Source organism: Cebidichthys violaceus, unplaced genomic scaffold, assembly GCF_023349555.1.
Source record: "Cebidichthys violaceus isolate CVI_PGR_0920_01 unplaced genomic scaffold, fCebVio1.0.p SCAF_38, whole genome shotgun sequence".
Classification (NCBI taxonomy): domain Eukaryota; kingdom Metazoa; phylum Chordata; class Actinopteri; order Perciformes; family Stichaeidae; genus Cebidichthys; species Cebidichthys violaceus.
The window spans coordinates 670758-689159 of record NW_027176572.1 but is presented as its reverse complement, the minus strand read 5'-3'; the positions used below and the strand labels follow the sequence as shown (position 1 = coordinate 689159).

The 18402-nt window shown below is 41.2% G+C and overlaps 4 protein-coding genes across 4 annotated transcripts; 2 read left to right on the top strand and 2 right to left on the bottom strand.

Moving 5' to 3' along the window:
- Positions 1–644: 644 nt before the first annotated feature.
- LOC137884431 (tripartite motif-containing protein 16) lies at positions 645–2193 on the bottom strand. Its single transcript, XM_068726234.1, has one exon. The coding sequence runs from the start codon at positions 2093–2095 to the stop codon at positions 1166–1168; it is 930 nt and encodes a 309-aa protein (XP_068582335.1). The 5' UTR covers positions 2096–2193; the 3' UTR covers positions 645–1165.
- A 46-nt stretch (positions 2194–2239) lies between these two features.
- LOC137884430 (tripartite motif-containing protein 16-like) lies at positions 2240–4914 on the bottom strand. The gene is made up of 2 exons (XM_068726233.1): positions 2961–4914; positions 2240–2299 (listed from the first exon to the last, which is right to left on the bottom strand). The coding sequence occupies exons 1-2, from the start codon at positions 4492–4494 to the stop codon at positions 2268–2270; spliced, it is 1566 nt and encodes a 521-aa protein (XP_068582334.1). The 5' UTR covers positions 4495–4914; the 3' UTR covers positions 2240–2267.
- Positions 4915–10337: 5423 nt separating this feature from the next.
- Positions 10338–12726, top strand: LOC137884378 (tripartite motif-containing protein 16-like). Its single transcript, XM_068726163.1, has one exon. The coding sequence runs from the start codon at positions 10462–10464 to the stop codon at positions 12154–12156; it is 1695 nt and encodes a 564-aa protein (XP_068582264.1). The 5' UTR covers positions 10338–10461; the 3' UTR covers positions 12157–12726.
- Positions 12727–16051: 3325 nt separating this feature from the next.
- LOC137884377 (tripartite motif-containing protein 16-like) lies at positions 16052–18402 on the top strand. Its single transcript, XM_068726162.1, has one exon. It carries the CDS (start codon positions 16135–16137, stop codon positions 17806–17808), a length of 1674 nt encoding a protein of 557 aa, XP_068582263.1. The 5' UTR covers positions 16052–16134; the 3' UTR covers positions 17809–18402.

Below are 18402 nucleotides of genomic sequence, written 5' to 3'. Positions count from 1 at the left end.
ATGAGTCGCTAGCAGCTCCATCAAAGAGACATGAACCCTCTAAACTTCTCAGACGGTCTCATTTGAACAACTGATTGAGGCTCAAACCATCCAATGTTTCATTAAAAACAACAAAGATTAAGTTAAAATATGAAGCAGAACGTTTCTCTGATCATAACATGAACACTCAGATTTATCTTGAGACCTTTGGAGGACTACAAACATGTTTTAAACTAAAACTGGAGACAAAGTGAGTAGAGGTGCTTGAACCTCCACTACATCCCTGGTTACCAGGATGAAGGCGCCCTCTTGTGTTGAGTGACGTTCACTGCAGGAAGACGTGTACAAACTTCAACCAACATCAATAAAGAGACGTTTAAATGTGACGTCACACTGCGTCAGTTTGTTCACAGGAGTCACATCCTGGAACACTGATGCTGCATTCAGGGCACATGGGAAAGATGGTAGAGAAGAGCTTCACCTTTACAAACAGTGTTCACATCAGCTCTCAGGTTGTAAACAGTATTCATGAATGTGAACTCTGTACTTTGTGGTGTTTCAGGAGGACAACTGACTCAGTTATTCTCTCATATTAGTTTCATATTCTCTCCATCAGCGTTGTATGAAACCCTGGAATGAAGACAAGAAGAAAATACTTTGTTCATGTTTGTTTATTCATCATGTAAACATTCAGTTTGTTCACACATCCCATCAGTAAAGTCTGTTCAATGACTCTTGATCAATTATACATTTATTCACAAATGAATACAAAGAGAACTAAATATCTCTGATAAATGAAGGTCTGCTGTTTTCTCTCTTAAGATTCATGCAGTGGAAGAGAAACAACAAAATAAAAGCATCAATACAAATATTCATCAGACATTTAGAGCTCAGAGAAGTTTAAATGTTCATGCAGAGAAATGTCAGTTCAGGTAAACAAACATCATCATGAGCAGTGAGAGCCTCCATGACTGAACAGAACCAGGAAGGAGCTCCATCTAAAGAAACTCAAACATTTACAGAACAACTCATGACAAGATGTCAAAGTACCGCCCACAATGTTTGACTGACAGCTGATCTCTGTGCAGTGAAGAAACGCCACAACAATCAGCTGTCAGCAACAAACATGGAGACAAAATGAGTTGAAGAGTTCAAACACAGAGTTCAACCCTGAAAGGACTTCTGTCTATTTCAGTTTACACAACTCAGCTTTAAAAGAGTAATGGAAGCTAACGATAAGTCCAGCATAGAGAGGCTGAGTGAATGTGGTCTGGACTCTGTGGAGGAGAGTCATGGTTTCAGAGACGCTGTAGAAGGACAGAATACCTGCACCGTGATCCAGGTACACTCCTACTCTGTAGGACCCAGAACGGGAAGAGATGGGAGTTTGGACTTTGTTGTACTGAAAATGATAACTTTGATTTCGGTAACAAAACAATGCCCAAGATTTGTCATTCATTCCAAATTTACATTCATCCGAGCTGCCTGATCTGCCGATATCCTTGTATGCAACGGCTATATGAAAGTCTTCTCCTCTCCACTCCACCTCCCAGTAACAACGTCCAGTCAGACTCTCTCTACTCAGGACCTGCCAACATTCAGTGAATCTGTCTGGGTGACTAGGATAAGACTGTTCTGCGAATGTTACTTTTCTATTTCCATCAGATAATAACAGCAGTGTGTGTGCTGTGTTTGGATCCAGTGTGATTTCACGTGAATATTTTAAGAACTCAGCTCTGGTCTTGGGCTCTGGTTCTGGCAGTAAAACATCCACTTCAGTCACCATCAGTGAGATGTTTGTCCATTTGTCTCTCAGAACTTCCTGTAGTTTATCTCTGACTTCTGACACAGCCTCTGTCACGTCCTCAAAGTAGCTCAGAGGACGGATCCTGATGCTGGATGAGTCTGTAGACTCACTGAGTGGTGACAGTGAGGGGTAGTTGTGTAGAAACTGGTTGTGATCCTCTGTGTGTGAGAGCTTCTTCAGCTCAGCGTCGTTCCTCTTCAGCTCAGTGATCTCCTGCTCCAGCTTCTCCTGAAGCTCTTTGACTCGACTCACTTCAGTTCTCTGCTGGGATCTGACTTTCTGCTTCACATCAGAGCTCCTTTCCTCCATGAGACGGATCAGCTCAGTGAAGCTCTTCTCATTGTCCTCCACTGCTTTATCAGCAGAGAGATTGATGTTCTCCACCTCCTGTTGAAGCAGCTTCACATTTTTCTCTCTTTCCTGGATTCTCTGCTGGATGTTTAGTCGACTCACCTGACTCAGTTATTCTCTCATATTAGTTTCATATTTTCTCCATCAGCTTTGTTTGAAACCCTGGAATGAAGACAAAAAGAAAACACTTTGTTCATGTTTGTTTATTCATCATGTAAACATTCAGTTTGTTCACACATCCCATCAGTAAAGTCTGTTCAATGACTCTTGATCAATGATACATTTATTCACAAATTCACACAAAGAGAACTAAATATCTCTGATAAATGAAGGTCTGCTGTTCTCTCTCTTAAGATTCATGCAGCGGAAGAGAAACAACAAAATAAAAGCATCAATACAAATATTCATCAGACATTTAGAGCTCAGAGAAGTTTAAATGTTCATGCAGAGCAGTGAGAGCCTCCATGACTGAACAGAACCAGGAAGGAGCTCCATCTAAAGAAACTCAAACATTTACAGAACAACTCATGACAAGATGTCAAAGTACCGCCCACAATGTTTGACTGACAGCTGATCTCTGTGCAGTGAAGAAACGCCACAACAATCAGCTGTCAGCAACAAACATGGAGACAAAATGAGTTGAAGAGTTCAAACACAGAGTTCAACCCTGAAAGGACTTCTGTCTATTTCAGTTTACACAACTCAGCAGAGTCTCCTAAGGAAGTAAAAAGCCAAAGTCCAGCATAGAGAGGCTGAGTGAATGCGGTCTGGACTCTGTGGAGGAGAGTCATGGTTTCAGAGACGCTGTAGAAGGACAGAATACCTGCACTGTGATCCAGGTACACTCCTACTCTGGAGGTCTGAGGACCAGAGACGGGAGTTTGGACTTTGTTGTAAGAAAATGTAAAATTGTTTTTGTAACATCTTAATGACCAAGATTTGTCATTGCATCCAAATCCACATTCACTCCAGTTCTCTTTTCTGCTGACATTCTTGTATGCAACTGCTACATCAACTCCTTTTCCTCTCCACTCCACCTCCCAGTAACAACGTCCAGTCAGACTCTCTCTACTCAGAACCTGCTCACATACAGTGAATCTGTCTGGATGACTAGAATAAGACTGATGTTGACTCATTAATGTTGCTTTTCTGTTTCCATCAGATAATAACAGCAGTCTGTATGCCGTGTTTGGATCCAGTGTGATTTCATGTGAATATTTTAAGAACTCAGCTCTGGTCTTGGGCCCTGGTTGTGACAGTAAAACATCCACTTCAGTCACCATCAGTGAGATGTTTGTCCATTTGTCTCTCAGAACGTCCTGTAGTTCATCTCTGACTTCTGACACAGCCTCTGTCACGTCCTCAAAGTATCTCAGAGGACTGATCCTGATGCTGGATGAGTCTGTAGACTCACTGAGTGGTGACAGTGAGGGGTAGTTGTGTAGAAACTGGTTGTGATCCTCTGTGTGTGAGAGCTTCTTCAGCTCAGTGTCGTTCCTCTTCAGCGCAGTGATCTCCTGCTCCAGCTTCTCCTGAAGCTCTTTGACTCGACTCACTTCAGTTCTCTGCTGGGATCTGACTTTCTGCTTCACATCAGAGCTTCTTTTCTCCATGAGACGGATCAGCTCAGTGATCTTCTCATTGTCCTCCACTGCTTTATCCGCAGAGACATTGATGTTCTCCACCTCCTGTTGAAGCAGATTCACGTCTTTCTCTCTGTCCTGGATTCTCTGCTGGATGTTTAGTCGACTCACCTCCAGCTCTCTCTGCCTCTCAGTGATTTCTGCTGCAGCTGAGACTGTTTCGTGGCCTTTATGTTCATCCATTAAGCAGAGATGACAGATACACTGCTGATCAGTACGGCAGAAGATCTTCATCACCTCATTATGACGAGAGCAGATGTTCTCCTTGAGCTTGTTGGAGGGGTCCACCAGCTTGTGTTTCTTTAATTGAGCTACATCGTAATGAGGCTGAAGGTGTTTCTCACAATAAGAGACCAGACACACCAGACAGGACTTGAAGGCTTTCAGTTTCCTACCAGTGCAGACATCACAGGACACATCTTCAGGTCCAGCATAGCAGTGATCAGCAGGAGCAGCTTGGAGTCCAGTCTTCTTCAGTTCCTCCACTAAATCTGCTAACATGGTGCTTTTCACCAGGTCAGGTCTCGGTCTGAAGGTCTGTCCGCACTGAGGACAGCTGTGGAGTTTCTTCTCCTCCTCTTCATCCCAGTGGGTTTTAATACAGTTCATGCAGTAGCTGTGTCCACAGGGAATAGTCACCGGATCCTTCAGTAGATCCAGACAGATGGAACAAGTGCAGACTTCCTTGTCCAGTTTAATTATTTTCGGATCCATATCAACTGGTCACAGTGACTTGACAGAATTTCTCTACACTGGCTGAACTCAAACTCTCTGCCCTTTGTTTCTGTTCATTTACTGTTCTTCACTGAATGTGGCTTGTCCTGTCCTATCAGATGTTGGTTACACCCATATTCACTCTTGCATATCAATAAGGGGGAGGGAACAAGACGACAAGCTCCTGCATTCCAGGAGGAGGAGTTTTCTCTCAAAGGGACAGTACATGTTTCTGTCTTTTTTAACATGCAGTGAAGATTAAAACAACAATGAAATCATGTATCTACTCTTGGAGTTCTTTCATAAGGATCTGTGTCCACAGGAAATAGTCACCGGATCCTTCAGTAGATCAGATGCAACAAGAGAAGGTCTCCTGGTCCACATTAACTCCTTTCTGAGCCGTTTTCTCCTCGTGACAGAGACTGTGTGAGCTGGCTGTGTTTCACTGCAGGAAGAAGAGGGAGGAGTTATCAAGCTTCCATGTGATTGGACAGCAGCAAAGCAGAGGAGGGGGTTGTTTGTTCCTCTCTCTGCACAGCTCAAACCAGAAAGCCTCATTTGAGATAAAAGAAATAAACACTTTGGTTGTCAGTATAAGTTTCAGCTTTTTCTTTAATTAATGCTGCAGCTCCTCAAATTAGCTTTATGAAGTTTATAACATGTTTACAGTTCATAAATGTGACCGTGGCTAAGTGGCGAGCAGGGCCGCCTTTCAATCAGAGGGTTGGTGGTTTGATCCCCGGCTCCTGCTCTACTAGTCTTGAGTCAATGTGTCCTTGAGCAAGACACATAACCCCAGAATGTCTCCCGTAGCTGCGTCTACGGTGTGTAAATAGATACTGAATTGTAAGTCGCTTTGGATAAAACCGTAATTTAATAAATACATAGTGAAATTATAAATATACATGCATAACAGCACTTTTTTCGTATCTGTCTTGTGGATCAAAAGCTCAGTTTGTGGATCTGGTCTTTATCGAGAGTTCTCCTCCTTCTGAGGTCAGTGAAGATGTCTTTCATTACCATGTTGCTGTCTATAACAGTCTGTTCTATTAAAATGACAAAGTCCTCCACAGTTTGAAACATGTAATGCTGACAATGAGTTGAAAGAAATCTTGTTGTTTAACAGATACTGTATCTTCTCATTGAACAGAGTGACATGACAGAATTATAATGAACATGGAAAATTAGGCCAAGGCCTTGAATCATGGACCAGACCTCTTGAGCTCTGCAACAGTCCACGAGTAGATGTTGTTGTGTTTCGTCCTCATTACAATGAATCATGGGACATTTGCTCTCTGAGAGGTTTTTAAGAAAATATATTTGAATTGCTTCCTTTCCTTGAATATCAGTTACATTGTTGTAGTAATCCACCATATTTGAAATTTTTCTTTTTTAACATATTTTTACGCGATAGATCATTCCAGTCCATCCATAGGTGTTGATTTTGAGCGATGAAATCTCCATATATTAATTTATATTCAGGACCTTGTCTAAGTCTCCCTTTCCTCTTTCTCCACATGGAGTGATCTCCTACCCAGAGATCATTTCTGGGGATGGAGGCAGAATTATATATAATCTACCACCCAGCTCTACAGCCCCTAACCCACCATATTCTTTACTTTTAAACAAAATATCTCTTTAGTCACTTCCCTGGTTGATCCCCAGATTAAGTTTTCACACTGTTTGTTCAACTGGATTATCATTTTGTTGGATGGAGGAAAAATAGTAGTAGTAGTTTGGATAAGATGAAAGTCTTGACTACATTAACTCTTGTTTTATAACAAGTACTTTAGTTTCCCCATCTTTTCACCTCTTCTTTAATTCAACAACTTATTCTCCCAGTTTTTTTTCAATACTATCTCTGTTACAAAAAGTTAAACTCAGTATTTTAATTTCTGGGTTAATATTACATTTGTCACACTCATCTCCGATCCAAACTCCCTCTGTTTTCTTATGATTTAATTTAGCTCCAGTTGCTAGTTCTTACTACAATTACTCGTTAAAGCATCTCCAAATAATTTTTGATGATAACAGTGATGTCATCAGCGTAAGCAATGGTTGTAACTTTGGGCATATGCCCTACACATGTACCTGATGTTTTTAATTAAAAGACATGGTGCATAGTTACAAAATCAGGTTAATAGCAGACTACCTCAAGGTGTCACTCAGACAGAACCAGGACATTCTGATGTAGCATTTCAAAATTAAAGCCCTTCAAAATCTCATTCACGAGCCAACTTCAAATCAAATTCATGAGACAATTTGTTTAATTTCAGATTAGATTTTAGAGGAAACTGTGCATAGTTACAAAATAATTTCACTTCAGGTTAATAGCAGACTATCTCAAGGTGTCACTCAGAGAGAACCAGGACATTCATATATCAACGTCTCCTTTTAACAGTGTAGCAGTAATGTTTTCTCTCAGTTTTACAAACATTTTTACACAAGTACTTTTACCTGAGTATATTATTCTAGTACTCTTTCAGCCCCTGTTAGTTATTTCCTTAGTTAGGTAGTCATTCGGACTTACATGATGCTGAAGAATAAAATACTTCCTACAAAGTTTTTGTAGCATTTCTAGAGATCTGGGGCCTGTTGTTCGAAACCTAGATAAGGGATTAAGCCGGGATATGTTGGTTATCCTGGCTAAATTTAGCCTGCAGTAGGTTGTTCGAAAGCTGGATAACTTTATCCTGGTCAAGTTACCATGGTGATTTATTCTCTGCAGCTAGCCTGTTCCAGACCAGGCTAAATGCCAAGCTTAGTTGATTCTGTTGTCTTATCTTTGGAGTCAGAAATGAATGTGTTTTATACAGTCATTCCATGTTCTGATGAAGGCTACGCATTGGCCTCGTTTTTAACCAAACAACACGTAGGCTAAATTATTATTTAAAAAAAATAAATAAAACAAAACATGATCAAATTAAATAAATAAATAAAGTTAGCCTATTACGATAGTTCTTTTTCATAATTGGGGCCTATTTGTGTGTTCGTCATTGTAAATAAACACCCTTCATATTGTTTGCCAGCTCAAATCTGATTTTATTGCAGTCATTACAGTCATTAGAAATGGCTGCACTTGCAAAGGTGCTTGCAATTAATTACACGACTCATTTAATCAGTCCGTCTCCAAACTTCAAGACAGCAGCGGTGCTTCATTTTATGAGAGGTGTGTCACCTTACGTCAGCATTCAGATCTGCTGTTCATTGGAGGAAAGTGTCCACACCTGTCGTCTCATCAGTGAATCTGTGATCCATCTCTGTGGTCTACTGAAGGAAGCCGTGGCCGCGCACTTACTCAAATTAGTTAGACCTGGCTTGACAAAGCCGCCCCTCTTCAGCCTGGCTCGGCGTTCGAACAACCAACTAAGCCAGGATGAACTTATGAGACTTTGTCCAACCTGGCTTTCCCACTTATCCTGGATGTCTTTATTCTACTTTCGAACAACAGGCCCCGGGCCAAGTTTGCTTCGACAACAAACCACAGCAGGATTCATTCAGGTCATTGGACATGTGAAAGTCGTTAGTGGAGTGAGGAGCTTTAAGTTTGCAGTTGATGATCAATCAGAGACCTTTTCAGACAGAAGCAGAGTCGTTCACTGAGAACTGTTGTTGGAGTTTCTCAGAGTACAGTCGTTTGGTTTCTCTCACCGTCTTGCTCAACCTGTACTTTGATTCTTTAAACCTGTCTTTGTCCTCCTGAATGATTCTTCTGTGTTCAACCTCAACTGTCTAGTTTAACTGTGAACCAAGGTTTGTATTTAAATATTTGGATATTTAAAATCAAATATTTATATATTATGGGGTTTATATAACACTTTTGTTGGCTTTTGTATGTCTCCTCTTGTATTTCAGATGCTATTGTTTCATTTTACGGTTTTATTTTATTAATTTATATGACAATCGGGAAATGGAATCAAAAATGATCAGAATCTACATGTTGCATTTTAAAATCATTTTACTTTAAATTTTCCCTTTTTAATTAACACTTCCCAAAATGTCAGACACAATATCAAAAGAATGTCCTCAGTGATAGATATCTGTACAGCCCTGTTTCATCTTTTGTATGAAATAATTTGGCAATAATCAGTTTCCATTGGTCGCAATGTTGTCTGTGATGTGGAAGAGCTTCTAACATTTAGTATTAACTTCTGTAAAAATTACATTGTCTCTGAGCACCAGACTCCCTTTAGAAAACCTCTAATTTTACTGCAGCAGGGTCTCACAGTCTGCCCCCTCTCAGTCCTGGTTCTGGATCTCCCGTGCCTCACTTCCCTCCAGCGGGTCCAGCAACACGTCCTGGGTCTCCAGCAGCGTGGTGTCGGTGTTGGCTCCCAGAGAGGAGAAGCTCTGCTCCTGGAGGAGGAGAAGGAGGAGGAAGAGACCCTGCTGCTGCTGCTGCCAGGAGCTGAGCTCTCCTCCCTCCGGAGCTCCGACTGCAGGTCCAAGGCTGCAGGTGAAGCCGGATCTGGGTTTGTCCACGGTGGACCGGTCTCTGCTTAAGGCCCCGCTGGAGTCTGAGCTGAAGAAGTTTCTGGTGAACCTGCATGATTTCATCTGATTTTGCTAATTTGTGTTTCATAACCAGTTAAAAGTTCTTCACAGTAACTTTAACTTTTAACTTGAAGGACTTTGAATGCAGAGGTTTTTGTTGCCATTGAGTGTTTTTCATCATTATGGATACTTTGACGTGATTAAAAGATCTGAATATTTCTTCCATCACTGGAAATCAAACCCCAGTATTATGGGAAGTAAATCTTTAAATGAATGCCACAGAATTAATCAATAAAACATCTATATGTGAAACAGGATTACAGTTGTTAATTTCAATCTAACACACAGAAAATAAAAAATCAGAGCAGATAATCATCTTCAGTCATCACTGTTTACATCTGACACACAAATAGGCCTACACAGAAAGAAAAAAGGAGTGTGAACACACATTTCTCCACATCGGTGGAGTTTCAGTGGAACTCTATCGCCTCCCAGTGGCAGTTTAGTGAATGTTTGTTCTGACTTTTCCTTCATTGTAGTCAGACAGGAATCAACAGTCAGTAAGCTGCTCTGGTTCTGACCCATGATTGTGCTACATGCTTCATATTCACATTTGTAATATATATATATATATATATATATATATATATATATATATATATATATATATATATATATATATATATATATATATATATATATATATATATATATATATATATATATATGCTGCTGTAATCCTGCATATGTTTACATTTTGTGATAAAGTGGGCTCATCAAACCTGCAGTAGATCACATTATAATTAATTTTATATATATATATATATATATATATATATATGTCTGTGATGTGGAAGAGCTTCTAACATTTAGTATTAATTAGTATTAGTAGTATTAATTAATTATAATGTGATCTACTGCAGGTTTGATGAGCCCACTTTATCACAAAATGTAAACATATGCAGGATTACAGCAGCAAGGTGGACAGTTCAAGAGACACAAGTATAATAAATAAGTAATCTCAAATAAGGTATAATTAATAACATTATGTTTTAAAACATATAACAACAAAGCATTGCTCCACTACTCTGATTCTGCTTTCTGTGCTCGAGCTTTGCAGGGAGAGTAAACAAACCGCGCACGCATTAAGGAAGTGGATCAGCTGACTTGATCGCGGAAAAGAAAAGACGTCACGCAGCTGAAACACGGCCTATTCGTTTTGAAATAGCAACAGCCAATGAGGAGAGGGGGAGCTGCAACTCGACCGACCAATGGTGTAACTGCAGTGTTACACATGCGCGCTTGGTGGTTTGTTCCCTCCTCCTTTTCAGCGACATGCAAGTGTGGGAGATCACCGTAAAGGAGCACGTCAAGGAGCAGCAGCTCTAACGGGACAAAAAGAACAGTTTGACTTTTGGTCGAAGCACAGACTTCTGTTTCTGTTGAGTGAAACTCTCACATGAGGAGAAGAAAATGGCTCAGAAAGGAGTTCATCTGGACCAGGAGACCTTCTCTTGTTGCATCTGTCTGGATCTACTGAAGGATCCGGTGGCTATTCCCTGTGGACACAGCTACTGCATGAACTGTATTAAAACCCACTGGGATGAAGAGGAGAAGAAGAAACCCCACAGCTGTCCTCAGTGTAGACAGACCTTCAGACGGAGGCCTGTCCTGGTGAAAAACACCATGTTAGCAGATTTAGTGGAGGAACTGAAGAAGACTGGACTCCAAGCTGCTCCTGCTGATCACTGCTATGCTGGACCTGAAGATGTGTCCTGTGATGTCTGCACTGGTAGGAAACTGAAAGCCTTCAAGTCCTGTCTGGTGTGTCTGGTCTCTTACTGTGAGAATCACCTTCAGCCTCATTATGATGTAGCTCAATTAAAGAAACACAAGCTGGTGGACCCCTCCAACAAGCTCCAGGAGAACATCTGCTCTCATCATAATGAGGTAATGAAGATCTTCTGTCGTACTGATCAGCAGTGTATCTGTTATCTCTGCTTAATGGATGAACATAAAGGCCACGACACAGTCTCAGCTGCAGCAGAAATCACTGAGAGGCAGAGAGAGCTGGAGGTGAGTCAACTAAACATCCAGCAGAGAATCCAGGACAGAGAGAAAGACGTGAAGCTGCTTCAACAGGAGGTGGAGAACATCAATCTCTCTGCTGATAAAGCAGTGGAGGACAATGAGAAGATCTTCACTGAGCTCATCCGTCTCATGGAGAAAAGAAGCTCTGATGTGAAGCAGCAGGTCAGATCCCAGCAGAGAACTGAAGTGAGTCGAGTCAAAGAGCTTCAGGAGAAGCTGGAGCAGGAGATCACTGAGCTGAAGAGGAACGACGCTGAGCTGAAGAAGCTCTCACACACAGAGGATCACAACCAGTTTCTACACAACTACCCCTCACTGTCACCACTGAGTGAGTCTACAGACTCATCCAGCATCAGGATCAGTCCTCTGAGCTACTTTGAGGACGTGACAGAGGCTGTGTCAGAAGTCAGAGATGAACTACAGGACGTTCTGAGAGACAAGTGGACAAACGTCTCACTGATGGTGACTGAAGTGGATGTTTTACTGCCAGAACCAGAGCCCAAGACCAGAGCTGAGTTCTTAAAATATTCACGTGAAATGACACTGGATCCAAACACAGCACACACACTGCTGTTATTATCTGATGAGAACAGAAAAGTAACATTTATGAGAAAACATCAGTCTTATTCTAGTCATCCAGACAGATTCACTGGATGTTGTCAGGTCCTGAGTAGAGAGAATCTTACTGGACGTTGTTACTGGGAGGTGGAGTGGAGAGGAGAAGGAGTTTTTGTAGCAGTTGCACACAAGAATATCAGCAGGAAATGGGACGGGGGTAAATGTAGATTTGGATGGAATGACAAATCTTGGGCATTAACATGTGACAATAACAGTTATAATTTGTGGTACAACAAAGTAGAAACTCCCATCTCAGGTCCTCAGTCCTCCAGAGTAGGAGTGTACCTGGATCACAGTGCAGGTATTCTGTCCTTCTACAGCGTCTCTGAAACCATGACTCTCCTCCACAGAGTCCAGACTACATTCACTCAGCCTCTCTATGCTGGACTTTATCTTCTATCTATCTATCTCAGCAGTGGCTCCTCTGGAACCACTGCTGAGTTCTGTAAACTAAAATAGACAGAAGTCCTTTCAGGGTTAAACTTTGTGTTTGAACTCTTCAACTCATTTAGTCTCCATGTTTGTTGCTGACAGCTGATTGTTGTGGCGTTTCTTCACTGCACAGAGATCAGCTGTCAGTCAAACATTGTGGGCGGTACTTTGACATCTTGTCATGAGTTGTTCTGTAAATGTTTGAGTTTCTTTAGGTGGAGCTCCTTCCTGGTTCTGTTCAGTCAAAGTCTAAACTCAAAGACAGGAGTCATTTAAATCAGCTGTCGATCAAACATCACGTTTAATTGTTCTGTAACTGTTTTGACGTTTCTTTGGGTTAAAACCTAAACTTTTTTTAAAAGTTTGATCGATCTTTGAATTGATGCATTTGCTGTTTTGTTCTCACCTCTTTGTACATTTGTAAATAAATCTATAACTGCATTTATATTGATTTGTTTGGTGGACCTGTGAGCTGTTATACATCATAATCAATAAGGAGCTAACTCATTCATCTGTTTTACATCCATGAGATTCTGATCAATCTGACTGATTGTATGGATGAAGTGAATCTTACATGAAAATACTGTCCTTTCTCCAATAAAAAACTTATGAAAAATGAAATGAATCCATGTTTGTTTAATCAGAATTCAAGAAGTCAGAGAAACTTTAACCCACAGCCTCAAACCTCACATTCATGAATACTGTTTACAACCTGAGAGCTGATGTGAACACTGTTTGTAAAGGTGAAGCTCTTCTCTACCATCTTTCCCATGTGCCCTGAATGCAGCATCAGTGTTCCAGGATGTGACTCCTGTGAACAAACGGACACAGTGTGGCGTCACATTTAAACGTCTCTTTACTGATGTTTGAAGTTTGTACACGTCTTCCTGCAGTGAACATCACACAACACAAGAGGGCGCCTTCATCCTGATAACCAGGGATGTAGTGGAGGTTCAAGCAGTCTGTCTGCATATTTTTATACCATGTTTTTAAGCAGATTATAAATTAAAACTAGAAAATTTCGCAAGAAATGTTGACATTGTGGCTTCTAGTGCCCGAAGACGTCGCAATGTGTTTACATATATATATATATATGTAACCGGTAGTATCGTTAAGGTTTGATTGAGATATCGCTTCTCTCTTTTCTGCATTTTAGACTCATACTCTTGAAAAAGTGAAACCAATGACAGACAGACAGAGAGAGAGAGAGAGAGAGAGACTTGTATAAAGTCTGGATAACACACAAGTGCGTTGGCACAGAATAATTTGCATAAGGTCTTTTCTGCATTTTAGATTCATACTCTTGGATTGAATCTTGTGTTCATCATGGACAGTATACAAATGGCTCCCGTCAATTCTGTATTGGAGATATACATCTTTGTTTGAGGAGCCTTTTGAAATGATGGGAGCTAACGCTCCCATCATTTCTGTATGAACCTCATTCTGAGCTTCATGTTAAGATAGTTACTCTATAGGGCTTTTATTTTGAAAGGGTGGGGCTGGGTGGGTTAGAGAGGGGGAGAGGAGACATAATCATAATGTTTGACACACATAAACAGAGGTTATTAAATGACAGGCTTCATCACAAACATTTCAGTTAGAATTCCCTCTTTGGGGCCTTTATTTTGAAATGGGTGTCGGGGGAGGGGGGGGGTGACAGAATCATAATGTTAGATAAACACAAACAGGTTATTAAATGACAGGCTTCATCAAAAGCATTTCAGTTGGAATTCATTCGATGGGGCTTGTATTTTAAAATGGCGTGTGTGTGTGTGTGTGTGTGTGTGTGGGGGGGGGGGTCCTCTAAAAAATCTCCAAGACCTGAATGACTGTATGAGAGAGAGACACACAGAGAGAGAGACACACAGAGAGAGAGACACACAGAGAGATGGAGTGAGAGGAATGTATGTGCATGTGTCTGTGAGTCTGTGTTTATCGACATCACTAATACACCTGTGTCCTTGCAGCCATTTCAAGGAGAAAAAACTGGGAAGCACCTGTCAAACAAAACCTAAAAACCCCATAACCGTAGTTCCTATTGCCCCGATAATAATACTGGAGAGGAAGGATGACTTGAAGAACAGATCCTGTGAAAATTGTGTCTGTAGTGTTAAAAATGTGAGCTCCAGCGCAAGTTACAAAACTGGTACCGTCTGCTTTCTTTGAGAAATTAGTGGTCTGATTTAACATGGAGTCTAATGGAACAGTTGGTCAGAGTTCATGTCGCTCTGCGGCTCTTTGAGCCAAATGTGTAAGTCTGTTGGATTCCATAGACACTTGGCTGCGACCAGCACATTTCCAAGCTGTTTGGCCAAAAATGGTGTATAAAGAGTAAAAATTGTAGGAATGGGAGCAATTTGTTTGGAAAAATCACAGAATATTTTCCTGCTCTGCTCCACTCTGACAGTTATGCCCTCACTCTAGCACTTAACGAGCTGCACAATACACACCCATTATAAAATTTGAAACGGACCAAAAATCTTCCTGAAACTTAATCTGTGACTTCATGAAAACTGTGCTAGCTATCAAAATGTCCATTTGGCTCAATAACGTCCATCGTTTTGTCTACGTTTTAAACTTTTAATAATTTTTCCACGTTAAAATATGACTGGTCAATATGGGTCCAAAGTTAAGTGGTTTTTTTTAGCTCTCTTCATGACGAAACCCCATTCAAGTCAATGGGTAAATTTTGCTCTGTTTTTTGGGATTTTCGGGAAAACGGCTGGGCAAATCTCTGAGATAAGTCATTGCACACCATTCCCGATCAGGCCACACGTTTTGGTGTATTTTTTGCACAGGTGTTGGCAACGCTGTGTGAGGAGAAGCGCGCCAAACTTTCGGGATATGATTATTATTATTATTAAGCCCTATGGATTATATACAGTGTGCTTTGGCACAGGCAGTTTTACTGCCTTTGTGCTACAAAGCCACACTGAACTAGAAATGTAATTCTGTCAAACTCCTGTGAGACAAAAAGTGAATTCTCTGGAGCGTTTACTGTTTCTTTAATATGAACAGAAGTAGAGTCACTAGATGTGGAAGTGCATCCTTTTGTTTCACAGATTGTGCTGCTGTTGGTTTTTTGTGTCTTGTTTTGAGGATGCCCCCACCCCCACACACACACACACACAGTTCATATCAATGTGACGTTGAACACGGGGTTACCAGTGGAAGATAAACATGTGTTCAGCCTGGTAAATGACATTTACTCAGACACATTAAGGGTTGAAGATGGAACATGAAAACACATGAAATCAGAAGTTATATTACACAGATTTATTCCGCAAACATTTCATTCTGTTACTGAAGCTGTTTTAAAAGAAACACGTAAATATATTATTTGAAATTACCTCATCTTGTGAGGAAAGAGCCTGGAAGACGTTCAAATCAGGGAGTAAAAAATATTAAATAAATACCCACAATTGTACATGTTTTCTTACATTGTCATGGTAACGTGATATGTTCAGCAAAGTGCTGTCCCAATCGTATTTACACCATTTCAAGGCCTCACAGTCTCTCACACTCAACCATTTAACAGGTGACGTCAGTGAGTCCTTGAGGGTTCAGGGTTTGAGGCCTTAGGGGGGACTCTGGGATTGATTTTTTGCTGCCTGATTCCTGAGTGAAATTCTTCACCTGTTGCAGCCTTTTAGGTTTGAGTGTTTAAGATTACCTTCTAAAACAGAGAAAATAACTCTATTGTAAAAAAATGTTAAACACAGTCTCTCTCTCAAACTGCTCCTCTTCCTGGAATGAACCAACGCTTGATAACCCCTCCCTCTTCTTCCTGCTCTCAAACACAGCTGGCTCCACTCTGTCTGTGTTTCCTTGTTCCCTCCCCTTCAGATCTACAGTTTGAAGAAGGCTGTAACCAACATAGTGGTGAAGTGCAGCAGCTGACAGACTCCATTCACTGCAGAGACACATGTTGTTCAGATCAGAGCTCAAAGTAGAGTTGATTCTGAGGAAGTGAAACTCAGACGATCTTGTCACGGAGAGGAGAAAATGGCGCAGAAAGGAATTCATCTGGACGAGGAAAGTTTCTCTTGTTCCATCTGTCTGGATCTACTGAAAGATCCGGTGACCATTCCCTGTGGACACAGCTACTGCATGAACTGTATTAAAACCCACTGGGATGAAGAGGAGGAGAAGAAACTCCACAGCTGTCCTCAGTGTAGGCAGACCTTCACACCGAGGCCTGTCTTGCTGAAAAACACCATGTTAGCAGATTTAGTGGAGCAACTGAAGAAGACTGGACTCCAAGCTGCTGCTGCTGATCACTGCTATGCTGGACCTGAAGATGTGTCCTGTGATGTCTGCACTGGTAGGAAACTGAAAGCCTTCAAGTCCTGTCTGGTCTGTCTGGTCTCTTATTGTGAGAATCACCTTCAGCCTCATTATGAATCTCCTGCCTTTGAAAAACACAAGCTGGTGGACCCCTCCAACAAGCTCCAGGAGAACATCTGCTCTCGTCACGATGAGGTGATGAAGATGTTCTGTCGTACTGATCAGCAGTGTATCTGTTATCTCTGCTTAATGGATGAACATAAAGGCCACGATACAGTCTCAGCTGCAGCAGAAAGGACTGAGAGACAGAGAGAGCTGGAGGTGAGTCGACTAAACATCCAGAAAAGAATCCAGGACAGAGAGAAAGATGTGAAGCTGCTTCAACAGGAGGTGGAGAACATCAATCTCTCTGCTGATAAAGCAGTGGAGGACAATGAGAAGATCTTCATTGAGCTGATCCATCTCATGGAGGAAAGAAGCTCTGATGTGAAGCAGCAGGTCAGATCCCAGCAGAGAACTGAAGTGAGTCGAGTCAAAGAGCTTCAGGAGAAGCTGGAGCAGGAGATCACTGAGCTGAAGAGGAACGACACTGAGCTGAAGAAGATTTCACACACAGAGGATCACAACCAGTTTCTACACAACTACCCCTCACTGTCACCACTCAGTGAGTCTACAGACTCATCCAGCATCAGGATCCGTCCTCTGAGCTACTTTGAGGATGTGACAGAGGCTGTGTCAGAAGTCAGAGATAAACTACAGGACGTTCTGAGAGACAAATGGACAAACGTCTCACTTATGGTGACTGAAGTGGATGTTTTACTGTCACAATCAGAGCCCAAGACCAGAGCTGAGTTCTTAAAATATTCACGTGAAATCACACTGGATCCAAACACAGTAAACAGACTGCTGTTATTATCTGATGAGAACAGAAAAGTAACATTTATGAAAAAACATCAGTCTTATTCTCGTCACAGAGACAGATTCACTGAATGTTATCAGGTCCTGAGTAGAGAGAGTCTGACTGGACGTTGTTACTGGGAGGTGGAGTGGAGAGGAGAAGGAGTTTTTGCAGCAGTTGCATACAAAGATATCAGCAGAAAAGGGGACTGGGATGAATGTGGATTTGGATGGAATGACAAATCTTGGGCATTACGATGTGACAAAAACAGTGATTTATTTTTGTACAACAAAGTCCAAACTCTCGTCTCAGGTCCTCAGTCCTCCAGAGTAGGAGTGTACCTGGATCACAGTGCAGGTATTCTGTCCTTCTACAGCGTCTCTGAAACCATGAGTCTCCTCCACAGAGTCCAGACCACATTCACTCAGCCTCTCTATGCTGGACTATTGCCTTTTAGTTCTGGAACCACTGCTGAGTTCTGTAAACTAAAATAGACAGAAGTCCTTTCAGGGTTGAACTCTGTGTTTGAACTCTTGAACTCATTTTGTCTCCATGTTTGTTGCTGACAGCTGATTGTTGTGGCGTTTCTTCACTGCACAGAGATCAGCTGTCAGTCAAACATTGTGGGCGGTACTTTGACATCTTGTCATGAGTTGTTCTGTAAATGTTTGAGTTTCTTTAGATGGAGCTCCTTCCTGGTTCTGTTCAGTCAAAGTCTAAACTCAAAGACAGGAGTCATTTAAATCAGCTGTCGATCAAACATCACGTTTAATTGTTCTGTAACTGTTTTGACATTTCTTTGGGTTAAAACCTAAACTTTTTTTAAAAGTTTGATCGATCTTTGAATTGATGCGTTTGCTGTTTTGTTCTCACCTCTTTGTACATTTGTAAATAAATCTATAACTGCATTTATATTGATTTGTTTGGTGGACCTGTGAGCTGTTATACATCATAATCAATAAGGAGCTAACTCATTCATCTGTTTTACATCCATGAGATTCTGATCAATCTGACTGATTGTGTGGATGAAGTGAATCTTACATGAAAATACTGTCCTTTCTCCAATAAAAAACTTATGAAAAATTAAA